The sequence below is a fragment of the Sus scrofa genome, chromosome 8, assembly GCF_000003025.6.
Source record: "Sus scrofa isolate TJ Tabasco breed Duroc chromosome 8, Sscrofa11.1, whole genome shotgun sequence".
Taxonomy (NCBI): Eukaryota; Metazoa; Chordata; class Mammalia; order Artiodactyla; family Suidae; genus Sus; species Sus scrofa.
In genome coordinates, this window is record NC_010450.4 from 46,020,927 (window position 1) to 46,038,299 (window position 17,373).

The window sequence follows — 17,373 nt, forward strand, 5'->3', positions numbered from 1 at the left end:
GCTTGTGGCAATGCTGCATCCTTAACCCACTGAACGAGGCCAGGAATCAAGCATGCATCTTCATGGAGACTATGTCAGATCATTAGCCTGCTGAGCCACAGTGGGAACTCCCTACATGTCTATAATTTTATCTGAAAATAGAAACCAATCATATTACTTAGATTACATTTCAGGAATATTCAATCGATACAGCTATTTTGACCTAGCATGTCTTCTTTTTATGCCTGCCCCCCCACATCGCTCCAAAAGAGTACAAAAATCAATTTGCCATTCTCTTCCTTCCTATTATGGTCTATAATTTTTATTTTCTAAAATTTAGGAGGAAAACCATATATAATTTACCCTAAACTCATTTAGCTTTTTAAAAATTCAGTTTTGTATTCTAGTTTTATTTTTCTCCCCATCTCTTTTTGATTTACTTTTTTCATTGTTAATAAAGATCAAAGCTTCCTCTCTGAATTTTAGACTATGTCTTCAGCTATTTCTTTAACTATAGAACTAACTGGAAGAAACTTCTTATACTTTCTACTCTAAGTAGCTTTAACACTCCTGGTAAATAAATTCTTCAGTTGCTGCTAAAAGGGATGTTTTTAAAACAAATACTTTCAATATTAAATGTAAAAAGATTAATAATTCAGGTCACAATTCAGACCCCTAGAAGGCCACATGTAGTACCTTTCTTTCTTATTATAGTCTTTTTCTTATCATCTGAGGCAGTGCTTCAAAATCTTTTTGAGTATAAGGATCTCTTTCAAAAATGTCCAGAACTATTTTTGGATTCTCCCATTATAGTGATCATAGTTTTTCTTTTAGTATCCTTTGATTAGAATGTTATGAAATGATAACATGCTGACATGATTTAGCAGTATTTCTAAATGACTTTTCATGTGCTTAATCACAGTTCCATATATATGCATTTGCTGAATCCTGTAGTTTATCTCAGTTTGGGATAAAAAATGATTTGGGCTTTAGACAGTAGCTCTTGTGCACAATTTCTCCATGACTTGTTCTGTTGCTTCTATTTGTTTTTAATAACAAATACTATGTCTACTTCCCCTTTCTTTTCACACCTTTTTCTTTCTTTCCTTTTTTAGCTTTCCAGTTTTGGATATTCCTATTTTAGTCAATATATTGCCTGTGCATATGCTATTAAGGAATTATTTCTCAGATGTTTCCTCTGAGATTGGTTGAACAAGAAATCTCTGGACTTCCCATAGTCAATTAGAGTTCATTTTAAATAGTGGTATATTAAATAAAGATGTTATCACTGTAAAGTTCTTTCTGCATATTGATGAGCTATATAACATTCTTTTTCACCCTGAATTATTTTTAGGGTTGTTTTTTGTTGTTGTTCAGGTCAAATTCTTAATATAGATACTTTATTAATACTCTATATTCTTTATTAGCCATAGCTTTTAATAGATGTAAACCTCATATTTATTTATGAGTCGATAACAATTTTATGCTATATTCCCTGATTTGAAATCTAGGCTTGATTTACTTTTGCACAGGAAGGGAAAATTCTGACAAATAAGGAATATGTATTTTAAACATGTAGAAATATCATACCAAGGAGTCTTAGAATTTATTAGAGAGGAGCTCCATTAGATGGAGATAATTTATTAACACAATATTAAAATTATTAAAAAAAATTTTTTTTTGTCTTTTTAGGGCTACACCCATAGCATGTGTAAGTTCCCAGGCTACAGGGAAAATTGGAGCTGCAGCTGCAGGCCTACATTATAGCCACAGCAATGCTAGATCTGAACCACAGCTGTGACCTACTCCACAGCTCATGGCAATGCTGGATCCTCTACCCACAGAGTGAGGCCAGGGATCAAATCCATGTCCTGATGAATACTAGTCAGGTTCATTACTACTGAGTCACAATGAGAACTCCAAAAATCCATTTTTTTTTAATGAATGGTGGGCTTTACATTTTTTTATTGCTTATAATTTAGTAAAATTCAAGCCAGATTTCACTGTGCATTATTTAACAATGAAGTAATCCCATTTGAAGGCTTTCATAAGGTAATGCTAAAATATTTGTCCAAAGAAATATAATTTGCTCATATTTCTTGTTTTAGGATAAAAGAAACAAACAAATGTTTCCTATTTTAATATTGTCTCTTGACAACAAGGCACGGTCTTGGAATGTCCACATTCTCCTCCCTTAACTCACCTCCATTTCTATTCTTACCTCTTGGAAATGATACAAATCATAATGGAATTAGCCACCAAGGTTTCAAATTAATGCCTGAAGTTATAAATACCCCCCAAATACAATTAATGTCCAATTCTTCTAGTCCTGCTCTGCTCCTTGGATCCCCTTTTCTGACATCCAAGTGCTTCTGCCTCACAGGGTCCCCTCCCTTTTTATGAGGATCTCCACTGATGGATCCTGGCTTATCTTTCCTTTAAGAAGTTTCCGGGAGCATTATGCTGGGTCTTGGTCTTTGTTTCTCCCTTTAGCTGACCTAACCCAGTGTTTTCTTCCAAACCCATGTCTTTTCTGTAGTCTCCTCTGCCTGTAGTTCATAGTTCATGGATATTTTCCCAGTCAGTCTGTTTAGAACTTTGTTCAATCTTTTCCTTTTTCCTTTAACCAGTAACCAGTGTTTTTATTTTTATTGTTTTTATTATTATTTTTCTTTTTAGGGCAGCACCTGCAGCATATGGGAGTTCCCAGGCTCGGGGGTGAATTGGAGCTGCAGTTTCCGACTATGCCACAGCAACAGCAACACAGATCTGAGCCGCATCTGTGACCTACACCACAGCTCACAGCAACACCGGATTCTTAACCCACTGAGCGAGCCCAGGGATTGAACCCATATCCTCATGGACACTAGTTGTGTTTTTAACCCACTGAGCCACAAGGGGAACTCGAGTAACCACTGGAGTTAACCATTTAAAAAAGTGTTTTCTTCAAAATCCTTTCACTTCAATCCTATCCTCTATTTTTTTATTGTTTGTTTTGACATTTACTCTTTCCTTTCTCAGTCTGTTTTTTTGTATCTCTACCAGAGTGACATTACCGAAACATTCTTTTGATAATATTATTTCTCTATCAAATACAATAAAATATCCACTGTAAGATTTTCAAGGCCTTCTGTAATCAATACTCTTCTTGATTTTGTTCATAAAGTTTCTAACATAGCAGGATAAAGACCTAAGTGTACTATCAAGTTCACTACAATTTGATACATTCTGTGTTATTGCTGAGCATTAAACGGTATGGAAACACAGAAAGCGGTGTCAACACATTCTATCTCCAGGCTTGTTTTGATTGATAAGTTAATATAACATTTGATTAGGAATGAAAAAATGACTTGGAATGAGGATTTACCAAATTAAAGCCTGTAGGTGTAATTAACTGTGGTTTAGGGCAATGACTGAGAAGATCTTGGATTTTTAGGTTAATTTTCACTTCTAAGTTAGAAAACACTAAAATCTATATTAACTTTTTTTATCTTCTTCTTTTTTTTTTTTTTTTTTTTTTTTTTTTTTTTTTTTTTTTGCTTTTTAGGGCCATATCTGTAGCATATGGAAGTTCCCAGGCTAGGGGTCTAATTGGAGCTATAGCTGCTGACCTAAACCATATCCACAGCAATAAGGGATCAACCTAACCACAGCTCACAGCAATACGGCATCCCCAACCCACTGAATGAGGCCAGAGATCAAACCGCATCCTCATGGATACTAGTTGGATTTGTTTCTGCTGCGCCACAATGAGAATTTCCTATATTAACTTTTAAAATATAGGCCTGTTAATTAGTGTTCTTTAGGATGGAGGATAATTACCATAATAGTAAATGAGATGATTATTAAGTTTTTCTATAAATATATGTATATATAAAATATTGTTTCCATCTGCAGATGCTATATTTTACTAAAATCCTTTCTTTTTAGGAGAGTCTCTTAGTTCTCGAATATCAAAAAATCTTCTTACCTTTCAGAAGCCTCTGAAATGACACAATAGATATAGTATATATTTTTCAGTGTTTTAACTGATTATTGATACTAATATAGTGCTTACTGTATTTCCAATGCAAGGGGAAATAATCCAAGTACCTCTTTCTTATTAGGATAATGTTTTCATTAAATCTCAGAAGTGGTCACATCTAAAAGGAAAAAACTACACTTGGCCCCATAAGTGAAATGGACCCTCAGAGCCAAGGCAAGCCTGTACCTGCTTGACTTAGAGTGAGGCTCCCTTGACCTTGCATGAGGTTCTGACCCAGTGTGTTAGTGGTTGTCCATGCCAAGGGGTCATGTTTCCCCAGCCCCTGTTCTGAAAATACAAAGGAAGGCAGGAGGGAGGATGAGACCTAGGGGAAAGCATGGAAACATGGCAGGAGGGGATAGAAAATGGGAGATGAGGAGTTCCTGTTGTGGCTCAGTGGTAACGAACCTAACTAGTGTCCATGAGGATGCAGATTCGATTTCTGGCCTTGCTTGGTGGGTTAAGGATCTGGCGTTGTCGTGAGCCATGGTGTAGGTCACAGATGTGGCTGGTATCCTGCATGACTGTGGCTGTGGTGTAGGCTGGCAGCTGTAGATCTGTTAGACCCCTAGCCTGGAAACCTCTATGTGCCATGGGTGTGGCCCTAAAAAGACAAAAAAAAAAAAAAAAAAAAAAGATGGTACATGAATTATTGCAATTCTTTTTTGAGATTTTGTACTTATTTGACTTATGTTGATATATAACTAGTTAGCTTGCCATATATGGTTAATATTACATATATGTGGTTAATATTCAGAATTTTATTCTTTCCTTGAAAACCTACAATCATTTCTTTCCCCTGAAATATCAGGGATGTTTTCTGCTTTGTCTTTACTAGATTTTTAAAAATTTTGAAATACCAGAAAATTATTTTATATATCCTAGTCTTGTTCTGATTTTTCTGTTCATATAGTAAAATTCAGCTCTATCTACTGTCTACAATAAAGCTGAAAAATGAACTAACTCTCATCAGAGAGCTTTGTGGCTTCTCAGAGATACTTTGGAAAAGTTTGGAACATCTCCTTTTTTTTTTTTTTTTTTGCTTTTTGGGGCCGCACTCGTGGCACATGGAGGTTCTCAGGCTAGGAGTCCAATCAGAGCTATAGCCGTTGGCCTACACCACAGCCACAGCCACAGCAACACAGGATCCAAGCCATGTCTGTGATCTATACCACAGTTCATGGCAATGCCAGATCCTAACCCACTGAGCAAGGCCAGGGATCAAACCCGCAACCTCATGGTTCCTAGTCGGATTCATTTCCACTGCACCATGATGGGAACTCCAAAACATCTTTAATATTTAAGCAAGATCCACATGGCCTTTTTATACCTTGGTGCAAATTTATATTTATTTTTTAACATACAATGTTTATACACGTCCCCACCAACATTCAATCACTCTGACATTAAAATGTATGTACATGTACATGGTATTGCTTCTACTTCCTGAGCTTTTTTTTTTTTTTTTTTTTTTTTTTTTTTTTGGTCTTTTTAGGGCTGCACCTGCAGCATATAGAAGTTCCCAGGGTAGGGGTCAGATTGGATCTACAGCTGCAGGCCTAAATCACAGCCACAGCCACACCAGATCTGAGCCGTGTCTGCAACCTACACCACGGCTCATGGCAATGCCAGATCCTTAACCCACTGAGCGAGGCCAGGGATCAAAACCTGCATCCTCATGGAGGCTAGTGAGATTTGTTTCTGCTGAGCCATGACAGGAACTCCTTACTCCATGAGCTTTAAAGGGACCTGAGGAACATTGGAAGTTACTGGAGAGAGATTTCATCAAAGAGCAATAATTGCTGAACATTACATGGGAGTGAAAAGCAACCTGAATCACCCTTTCTGTACATACAGGAATCTTCTCAGTGCTCAGCTTGGCTTCTGAGTGCACAACCCTGGCTGCTGAGCTTCCCAAGGTGTCCTACGTGAAGGCTCTTGATGTGTGGCTCATCGCCTGTCTGCTCTTTGGGTTTGCATCCCTGGTGGAGTATGCTGTCGTCCAGGTGATGCTGAATAACCCCAAGCGAGTGGAAGCAGAAAAAGCCAGAATCGCCAAGGCTGAGCAAGCAGATGGGAAGGGGGCTAATGCAGTGAAAAAGAACACCGTGAATGGTACAGGCACTCCTGTTCACATCAGCACCTTGCAGGTAAGGATGACATCCATCAGCAAAGTGCATTCTGTGGGTATAAAGTTTGGATATAATTGGTTTTCACTGCTTTTGCTTTCACAGATGAAAAGGGACTAAGCATAACATGCTTTTTGGAAAAGGATAGAAAACACTGAGGCCCAAAACTTGTTAAGAGGGGTTTCCCATTGTGGTTTAGTGGGTTAAGAATCTGACATGATCTTTATGAGGCTGCAGGTCCTATCTCTGGCCTCACTCAGTGGGTTAAGGATTCAGCATTGCTGCACGTTGGCTCTGTAGCTCGCAGATGCAGCTTGGATCCCATTTCAGTAGGCTGGACCCTTAGCCAGGGAACTTACATATGTCACAGGGGTGGTCATAAAAAAAAAAAAAAAAAAGGAAAGAAAACTAGTGAAGAGGAAAAAAAAATCAACACCTTATCAAATTTCTGGAGGATTTTCCTAGGACCTTTCCTTGGAAATTTCTTTGCTTTGATGGCCAACATTGAGTGTGGAGGTCCTGCCCAAATTACAGATCTTCCTCCTGTTTCCCACTGCCAAGCTTTAGTGAAAGGTCAGGGGACTGTTGGGGAAGCACTGAAGGTTTAGGGGTCCCCATGTTCTTTATTCAGTCTCCCACCTCTTCTCCGTCAAGTTGGAGAACTTCACATGTCAGGCCGGCTACTTATTTATTGGATGCCTGGCCCACAGGGCAACTGTGCCTATGGTTTGGGATTTGTCCAGCCTAGGATGAGTAGCTAGAGAAGAACTGGACAGTAAAGACCCTTAACCTTGCCATGTCATTTGGTAATGGGTTTAAGAAGAGTGGGCCCTGCCTCTAGATTCAGGTACTGATAAATCCTGGAGCCACAGACTGTCACGTGTTAGGGATGGCTGGCCATTACCCCAACATGCCCCTGCTTGATGACCTCTAGTTGAGAAGATGATAAACCAGGAGATCTCCATTGAGCTTAGCAGGTACATTTCATGAGAGACTAACGGGTCCAGACCATGCTACAGCCTTGGAAACTTGCCTACTCTGCCTACATGTGGCCCTAGACTGTATCCATTTGCTGGGCACTATTGCTACTGACACTAGAGTTAGACACATTTTTAGATACAGAGGCAAGCAATCTGTTCTTTTTTTGCCAATTATTTTTATATTTTTATTTATTTATTTATTTTACTTTTTTGGATCTTGTATTTTATTTTATTTATCCTTTTATTAAAGTATAGTGGATTTACAGTGTTGTGCCAACTTATGCTGTATAGCATAGTGACCCAATCATATATGTATATTTCTTTTTCTCATACTGTCTTCCATTGTGTTCTACCCCAAGAGATTTGGATATAGTTCCTGTATTGTGCAGTAGAACCCCATTGCTTATCCATTCTAAATCTAATAGTTTGTATCTACCAACCCCAAACTCTGTGTCCATCCCACTCTCTCCCTGCTCCTGCTTCGCAACCACAAGTCTGTTCTCTATGTCTGTGAGTCTGTTTCTGTTTTGTAGATTGGTTCATTTGTGCATATTTAAGATTCCACATATAAGTGATATCATATGGGATTTGTCTTTTTCTTTCTGACTTACTTCACTTAGTATGAGAATTTCCAGTTGCATCTATGTTGCCCCAAATGGCATTATTTTGTCCTTTTTTATTACTGAGTAGTATTCCATTGTGTATATGTATCACATCTTAATCCATTCATCTGTTGAGGGACATTTAGGCTGTTTCTATGTCTTGGCTATCATGAATAGTGCTGCTATGAACATCGTGGTGCAATATGCTATTTTTTTTCATTAAATTTTTTATTACAATTGATTTAATGTTCTGTCAATTTCTGCTGTATAGCAAAGTGACCCAGTTATACATACATATATATATCCTTTTTCTCACATTATCCTCCATCATGTTCCATTGCAAGTTATTAGATATATTTCCCTGTGCTATAAAGCAGGATCTCCTGGCTTCTCCACTCCAGATCCACTCCAAATGTTAATGGTTTGCTTCTACCAACCCCTAAATCCCAGTCCATCCCACTCCCTCCCTCTCCCTATTGGCAACTGCAAGTCTGTTCTCCAAGTCCATGAATTTCTTTTGTGGAAAGTTCATTTGTGCCATATATTAGATTCCAGATATGTGATATCATACGGTATTTGTCTTCCTCTTTCTGACTTCACTTAGTATGAGAGTCTCTAGTTCCCTCAATGTTGCTGCAAATGGTGTTATTTTGTTCTTTTTTATGGCTGAGTAGTATTCCATTGTGTATATATGTACCGCATCTTCTTAATCCATTCCTGTGTTGCTGGACATTTAGGTTGTTTCCGTGTCTTGGCTATTGTGAATAGTGCTGAAATGAATATAGGGGTGCAAATATCTTTTTCAATGAAAGTTTTTTCTGGATATATGCCCAAGAGTGGAATTGCTGGGTCATATGGTAGTTCTATATTTAGTTTTCTGAGGTACCTCCATACTTTTTTTCATAGTGGTTATATGAATTTGCATTACCAGCAGTGGAGGAGGGTACCCTTTTCTCCACACCCTTACCAACATTTGTTATTTGTTCATTGTTAATAATGGCCATTCTGACTGGTGTGAGGTGGTACCTCAATGTAGTTTTGATTTGCATTTCTCTAATAATCAATGATATTGTGCATTTTTTCATGTGCCTGTTGGCCATCTGTATGTCTTCTTTGGAGAAAAGTCTATTTAGGTCTTGTTCCCATTTTTCAGTTGGGTTGCATATGTTCTTAATTGGTGCTGCCCACAGCTCTCTTTTTCTGTTAAGTCTTTAAACTCATTTTCTTAGCCTACAGCCAAAACTCTCTGCAAATTCTTAGTTGTTACCTTGTAAGGAGATTATGTCTTAGGGTTCTTTCTGTCCTAATCCTCTTCATGGGGAATAAACATAAAATATTCATTAAGCAGGAGTTCCAGCTATGGTGCAGTGGAAATGGATGCGACTAGGAATCTTGAGGTTGTGGGTTCAATCCCTGACCTCGCTCAGTGGGTTTAGGATCCGGCATTGCCGTGAGCTGTGGTGTAGGTCACAGATGCGGCTCAGATCCTACATTGCTGTGGCTGTGGTGTAGGCCAGAAGCTTTAGCTCTGATTCTACCCCTAGCCTGGGAACTTCCATATGCCATGGGTGCCGCCCTAAAAAACAAAAACAAAAAAAAACCAACAAAAAACTCATTAATGCAGACCTATCATGGGCCTTAAAGAAATCATGTCTTTGACATATCTTTTATGCACCCCTTTATATCCAACATGTCCATATAATTATACATGAAGTGAATTTCTTGTAGACAGTATGTAGGTGGTTTTTGCCTTTTAATCTGTCCTCCCTTCTCATTTTTAATTTATACATTTAGATCTTTTTTTTTTTTTTTTTGGCTCCTTTAAGGGCCACACTGGTGGCATATAGAAGTTCACAGGCTAGGGGTCGAATTGGAGCTGTAGCTGCTGGCCTATGCTACCATCACAGCAACACCAGATCCAAGCCGTGTCTGTGGCCTACACCACAGCTCCTGGCAATGCTGGATCCTTAACCTACTGAGTGAGGCTAGGGATGGAACCTGAGTCTTCATGAATACTAGTCGTGTTCAATACTGCTGAGCCACAATGGGAACTCCTAAATCATTTAAATTTAATATATTTATTGATATGTTAGGGCTTCAGTCTATTGTTTTATGTTTTATTTCCTGTGTGTTCTGCTTTTTAAAAATCTCTCTTGTTTTTCCTTCTTTCCTGTGGATTGCTTGAACATTTTCTATAATGGAATTTTGAGTGTCCTATATTATTTTTAAGTACATCACTATCTTGCTTAGAAGTTATTCTAGGTACTACATTATATACACATAAGTTGTCACAGTCATTATTTTACCAGTTTGCATGATGTGTGCAAACATTACCTCCTGTAATATCCTTTTCCTTTCCTCTCTAGATGATGTAATTATTGTAAATATTTCTTAGAACCAGTTAGAAAGTGTAATAATTATTGATTCGCCATCCAACATAATTTGGAAAGCTCAAAGGTAGAAGGGAAGTTCATTATATTTGTGCACATTTTTGCTTACACTTGATCTTTCATTCTGATATGCCAAGATTCTGTCTTTTATTATTTCTTTCCTTGTAGAGAATTTCCTTTATGTACTATTTTGGGTAGCTCTGCTGGTGACAGGTCTTCTAGTTTTTCTTCATCTGAGAATGCCTTGGTTTGGTTTCCCTCCATTCCCAAAGGATATTTTTCACTGGGAATAGGATTCTTGGTTGACAATTCCTGTCCTTTAGAACCTAAAAAATATTGCTCCCCTTCCTTTTGGCCTCTTTGGCTTCTGGAGAGAACTATCCTTCATTCACATTGTTATTCTCCTTTAGGTAGAGTAATTTTTCTCTGGCTGCTTTCAAGATTTTGGTTTGTTTGTTTTGGTTTGGTTTTGGCTTTTATTGTTCAGAAGTTTAATTATATATTTTGGTATGGTTTTTCTAGGATTCATCCTGTTTGAGGTTTGTTCAGCTTGTTAAAACATGCAGTTTTATGCTTCTTGCCATTTGTCAAAAAGAGCTACGAGTCAATGATGAAACCATCATATTTTAAAGCTATCTCTATTTTTTTTTGCTTTTTAGGGCCCCACCTGCGACATATGGAAGTTCCCAGGCTAGAGGTCTAATCTGAGCTACAGCTGCTGGCCTACACCACAGCCACAGCAATGCGGATAAGAGCCGCATCTGTTATCTACACCACAGCTCATGGCAATGACTGATCCCTGACCCACTGAGTGAGGCCAGGTATCAAACCCTCATCCTTATGGATACTAGTTGGATTCATTTTTGGTGCGCCACAACGGGAACTCCCTAAACTATCTTTTTGAAGACATGTTATCAATGGCAAAATTCTGAATATGCCCCTGCCTTTCATTTTTGTTATCAGGTTGGAGAGACCAGATGCAAAAAGGTTTGTACCTCCAAGTCTGATCTGAGATCTAATGACTTCAGCATCGTGGGCAGCTTACCAAGAGATTTTGAATTGTCCAATTATGACTGCTATGGAAAACCAATTGAAGTCAACAATGGACTTGGAAAATCTCAGGCCAAGAACAACAAGAAGCCACCTCCCGCCAAACCTGTTATCCCCACAGCAGCGAAGCGGATTGATCTTTACGCTAGGGCCTTGTTTCCATTCTGCTTCCTGTTCTTCAATGTTATCTACTGGTCTATATATTTATGATAAACTTTTTTCATTAATATAAAATAAAATCCCATTGCATTGTGACCAACGTCATTCATAAATGCCAATCTGTGAACATTTTTTTCGCATTTTCATAGCAATATCTTGCATTTTGGATGCCATTGGATTGTTATAAAAACTTGGCACCTTCATGTTGAATGGCAGCATGATCTTGTTACGTCTGTGCTCTAATAATGATGTATTTATGTAAAGCAAACTTATTGCTTTAGGAATAAATGAAGGACAAGCATACTACATGAAATAAAATGCAAACATTTCTCTTCAGTTAGCATAAATTGCAAATACTTCTGATAATTCTGATAATAAAATGGTGTGCACGCTGAACCTTGTTATGATCAGCATTCTAATATATGTAGTATTTCAAATCTCCTTCCTTGTAACTTTCAGAGAAAGCTGTATTATTCTTGTATAATTTTAGATGGTATTATCACAGATAAATCAAAATTATATTACATATTGTATAACTTTATAAGTAGAAATATATCAGCTATAATTATGTGGCTCTGTGGAGAAATAAAGTTCAAAAAATTCCTAATTTGTAAAATCAGCTCATTTTAAAGTGTGCCTGTGTTGTCAAAATGCCAGATAATAAAACCCAGTAAGCATTTTTGAAACAAAGGGAAAGCTAGATTTACCTAAATTAGTGCTGAATTCTGGTTTCTGATAAAATAAATATAAAGGATAGATATATTGATTAAATATTTCTGATAAAAGAAATTCTATTTAATCCACTTTAAAACCTAAATATATTTTCATGGATTTTATTTTGTTGATACAGAGTATACAAAATCATTGTGCCTTAAAAGAGTCATAAGTATTTTAAATTGGAATATAGTAATGAATATGTGATTTCATACCATTTTTAAGAAACCAAGAGGAAAATATCTTATTACTATAAGTAACTTGATTTGGGGAAAAAATTCCATGATCATTAAAGGATTTTAACTTCTTTATTTTATAAAAATGCTTACATATTTTAAAGCAAAATTAACATATTTTTCTGAATTTCTTTTTTTCTTGTTTGAATAGCTTTTGATTTTGTTACAAAACGTTTAAAGTTTAAGTGAATAATAGCTTTGTTAGGCTTCATTTCTAATTGTATTTTCCTTCTTGCTAAAAGCCTAGACTACTTAGATTTACTTTCTTTGATCTTGTTCCAAGTTGAAAACAGATACTTTCTGGTCTATAAGTCTCCTATTTCCTGGTAATAATGCAGCCAATGTACCTTTTTATTTCTCCATAGCTGATATTAATACTATCAGGAATCCACATAACATAAAAATAAGTCCAAATAGGTATATTTATGTGATTAGAGAGTTTTGTTGCAGCTGAGAGTCTGGATGGTGAATTCAATAATAAAATCCGTTTAAATATTGTTTATGCAAATTGTCATATATAATCCAATACTATTTTATGGAATACTTTAATTTTTAAGAGCAACTGATGACTAAATCTTTAGAAAAATAAGATGTATCTCATCCTCTGTGGTCCTTCAGCCCCCCTCTAGTTGCAAAAGCCTAGTCATGTGAATAGTTTTAAAATGCCACAAGTAACTTTATTAATGGACTTCAGCATCCTGCTAGAACCCAGGGCAATAGCATCTTAATGGAACTGTGGTAGCAAAAATTGTCTTGAATAAGACTCAGAGCATTTAAATTTTATTTATAATAATTATATTTGCTTATCATCTCTTTTCTTTATTCTTGCAAATTTCATTCCTATTAGGGAGATTGATTGACATACAGAGTTTTAAGTAGGAAATGTACTAAATGGGAGACAGGTCTCATCCTATAAGAATTTATTTTGAAAATAATGTGAACGAATTCCTTTCTGTCATATAATATTGTAGCCTAAGATCAACTTTAACACCTAAATATATATGAATAGTTATCCCAGGATTAAGTCTGTGTGTATAATTACAAATGGAACATTATGCAATGATCATAACAAAGTACAATCAGTGTCCACTGATGATTGCTTTATATTGTTATCTTGAGAATTTAGTCTCTTAATGCCAGAGTAGTTCTGATCTGTGTACTTTAAATATTATGTCTTTATAGGAAACTTGCAGTCTATTTACCTGAATATCAATTTATCAGATTCAGTGTTTCCAAAATAAACAAATCAGTATTTCTCCTTACAAATCAGTTGTGTTTTTTGCTTTCTCTTTCTGATAAAGCCATCACTATTCCAGTCATCCATGTTAAATCTGACTTCCTTTCTCACATGGTACATTTTTTCAGGTTCCATGTCCTAAACACTCTCCCACAGACACCTACCACAGCCTCCTCATTTCTGCAGACACCATCATAATTCAGTTTCCCTTTCCTATTCATCAGAATATTATAGCAGTCTATAATCTCACTCCTTTATTTTTTTATTTTTTGATTTTGATTTTATAGTTGATGTACAAGGTTATGTCATTTTCTGCCACACAGCAAAGTGACCCAGTTATGTATATACATATATATATACATATACATATACATATATTATTTTTCTCAGATTATCCTCCATCATGTTCCATCACAAGTGACTAAATATGGTTCCCTGTGCTATATAGACTCTCACTCCTTTACATTTCCTTTGTGGTGTTATTTTTTAATTATGTAAGCAGTACATGAATACCTTGACATTAGAAAACACAGATAAGTTTAGAGTAAACAAGCACTTAATGTTGCTCTCATCACCTTCTTTCTTCAAATTTTTTTGTCTTCCAGATGTGTGAACATCCAGACCTTACTCCAGGCATTTACAATCTCTATCTACTTTTTAAATATAAAAGATAACCTTACAGAGTGGAATTTAATATAATTTGGATTTTACCATATGTATAGTTTTGCAATTTTTTTTTTGGTTTAATATGCCTTGGATATTTTTGTATGTGAAGACCTTCTGGGTGTTCATAAATCTATCTTTTTGCCTCCTATTATTCTATGGCATGGATGTGCCTAAGTTTAGCTTCTTTTTAAACAGAATATTTTATTATTTTTCTTTTCCAATACAAAATGGTATTGCAATAAATATTTTTGTGCACATTTGTGTATATTTCCATGAGGCAGATGTAAGAAGTGGAGTTGCTGAGTTGAAAGACATGTATTTTAAATTAGGGAAAATTCCCTCAAATGTCCTTCCAAAATACCTCTCAGGTAGATTTCACGATGCTGTGTGCAAACTCTCACAGCTTAGTCATCTCTAAATCTACTGTATGTTGTGGACATATCACTTTTCTTTTTAAAAAAACTTTTCTTTTTTTTCTTTTTAGGGCCGCATATACAGCATATGTAAGTTCCCAGGCTAGGGGTCGAATCAGATCTGCAGCTGCTGGCATATACCACAGCCACAGCAACTCTGGATGCTTAACCCACTTAGCAAGGCCTGAGTCCTTGTGGATACAAGTTGGGTTTGTTACCGCTGAGCCACAAATGGGAATTCCTAAAAAAAATTTTTGACACTGTTTCAGACTTCCAAAAAAAAGTGCAAAAATATTACAAAAAATTCCTGTGCACCATTCATCCAGATTCCCTAATTTTTAATATTTCATCACACTTACTTGATTTTCCCTCCCATATTGTGTGTGTGCTCAAATGAGACATATTTGTTTCTGAAACATTTAAGGTGCAGATATGACTATGTCCCTTTATATTTACACACTTCAATGTATGTTTCTAAACAAGGACATTTTTTTCATAACTACCATTATGATCAAGAAATTGACATGATAAAATAATCTAGAGACCTTATTCAAATTTGCCAGGGAGTTCCTGTCATGGCTCAGTGGTTAATGAATCCAACTAGGAACCATGAGGTTGCGGGTCAATCCCTGGCCTTGCTCAGTGGGATAAGGATCTGGCCTTGCCATGAGCCTTGGTGTAGGTTGCAGATGTGGCTCGGATCCTGCATTGCTGTGGCTCTGGAGTAGGCTGGCAGCTACAGCTCTGACTGGACTCCTAGCCTGGGAACCTCCATATACCACAGGAGCAGCCCTAGAAAAGGCAAAAAGACAAAAAAAAAAAAAAAAATTTGCCAGAGTTCCTGTAGTGGTGCAGCAGAAACAAATCCATCTAGGAACCATGAGGTTGTGGGTTCAATCCCTGGCCTCATTCAGTGGATTAAGGATCCCATGTTGCTGTGAGCTGTGGTGTATGTAGGTCGCAGACGGGGCTGGGATCTGGTGTTGCTGTGGCTGTGGCATAGGCCAGCAGTTGTGGCTCTGATTTGACCCCCTAGCCTGGGAACCTCCATGTGTCATGGGTGTGGCCCTAAAAAAGCAAAAAAACAAAAACAAAAACAAAAACAAAAACAAACCCAAATTTGTCAATTGTCCCCCACCCACTTTTATTTTTCTTTTCTGGAAGCAATTCACTATCACATTCTTTATTTCCTTTTCATGGCATTAATTTCTTTAATAAAGCTGAGATCATGGCATTCTGCTCAAGCATCTTTAGAACTTTGTGTTGCCCCATGAACTAACTTAAAAAACCCTCTCTCTGACATAGGAAATTCTCCTTGCTGAAAGTTTAACTCATTTTGTAGCTGCTGCTCACCTCTTAAACCCCAACTATAGTGAAATTGACCTTTGTGTATCAGGTTTAGTGGTGATGGGAGTAATAAGTTCAGTCAGGTACCTTTCTTTTTAGGTAAGTGGTTAATTTTATGTCTCATTATTTCTCTTAAGTGGGCCAGTCTTGGATGGTATATCTTCAAATACTCATTTTAACTAATGTATTTTTCAACATTAAGTAGTTTTCAGTTAGACGGTTTCATCTCTATTGAATATGAAATACAATTATTTCCCATTACGTATGCATAGTTCAAATTAAGGTGCTCTAAAAACCACTCAATTCATCATCAACCATATTATGGAAATTTTCAGTTTATATAAACAGTTGGATATGAAATTTTAATGTATGAAAACTAAGATGAGAAATAGTTTTAAATCTATTTTATAACCTTTGTTAAGGATTTCTTATTAGAATTTGATTACCTTGCTTTAGAAAAGCAGATTTATTCCAAGTATATCTTTAAATTAAATGCATATGTTGGTTATATCCTTAGTGTATATATACATATATGCATAAACTTAATATTTTGTATTTTACTACATTTTGCATTTTTCTACATGCACACACCTATCCACATCAATAAATACATAAAATTAAATTTTGTCCTTAACCAGCAGGAATAGTGAGAAAATTCATGAATTCTATTCCAGTTGGAATTTCTATATTCCAAACAGTAAGTGCATTTGCACTCCCATAAGTTTTGTGTGTTTTTTCATTTTTCTTTTTTTTCTTAGGGCTGTACCTGCGGTATATGGAAGTTCCCAAACTAGGGGTCGAATCAGGTCTATAGCTTGTGGCAATGCCGGATTCTTAACTCACTGAGTGAGTTCAGGATTCAAACCCTCATCTTCACTGACACTATGTTGTGTTCTTAATCCCTCTGAGCCACAGCAGGAACTCTGAGTATCTTTAAATTTCCTAAATCTAATGTATCACACTCAAAATTGGTCTTTCTAATACTGAACAAAAAATTGTAAATCAATACATGCCTATTAGGTACTTAATACGTTAAAAGTCTTGTGTTAACCAAAATTTGTTAAGATGAATAAAACATTTAAGTGTGGAAGCATTCTTAAATGATAGTCAACAGTAAGAGAAGGAAAAAGGATGCTAATTATACAGGTCACCATAATGCAAATCAGAGTAATAATGCATATCACTAAAAATCATAAGAGAAGGAAAAAAATCATTTGAAAGGAAAAAAAGTGTCTTAAAGAAAAAGTAATGAGGACTTTAATATAGTACTTATTTAATATAGTTAAATAAAGGCCATTTTACTATAGATCATAGAATTTTGAAGCTAGACATTAACTAAAAGAAAAATTATGTATTGTAAAGTGCAGAGACATTGCAATAAAGAATGTTAAAAAGGTATTTGGATTTTATTTCCCAGTAACATAACTGAGGAACTAATGAACAGGAA

General features: G+C 36.2%; 1 protein-coding gene across 6 annotated transcripts in view; it reads left to right on the forward strand.

Moving 5' to 3' along the window:
- The window catches only part of GLRB (glycine receptor beta), a 121,587-nt gene extending 108,058 nt beyond the window's left edge, over positions 1–13,529 (forward strand). For 4 of the 6 annotated variants that reach the window (XM_021100488.1, XM_021100486.1, XM_021100487.1 and 1 more), the window contains exons 9-10: positions 5,861–6,153; positions 11,068–13,523. In XM_021100488.1, the coding sequence (XP_020956147.1) occupies positions 5,861–6,153; positions 11,068–11,364 (590 nt within the window). In that variant the 3' untranslated portion in view covers positions 11,365–13,523. 6 annotated transcript variants of the gene reach the window in all.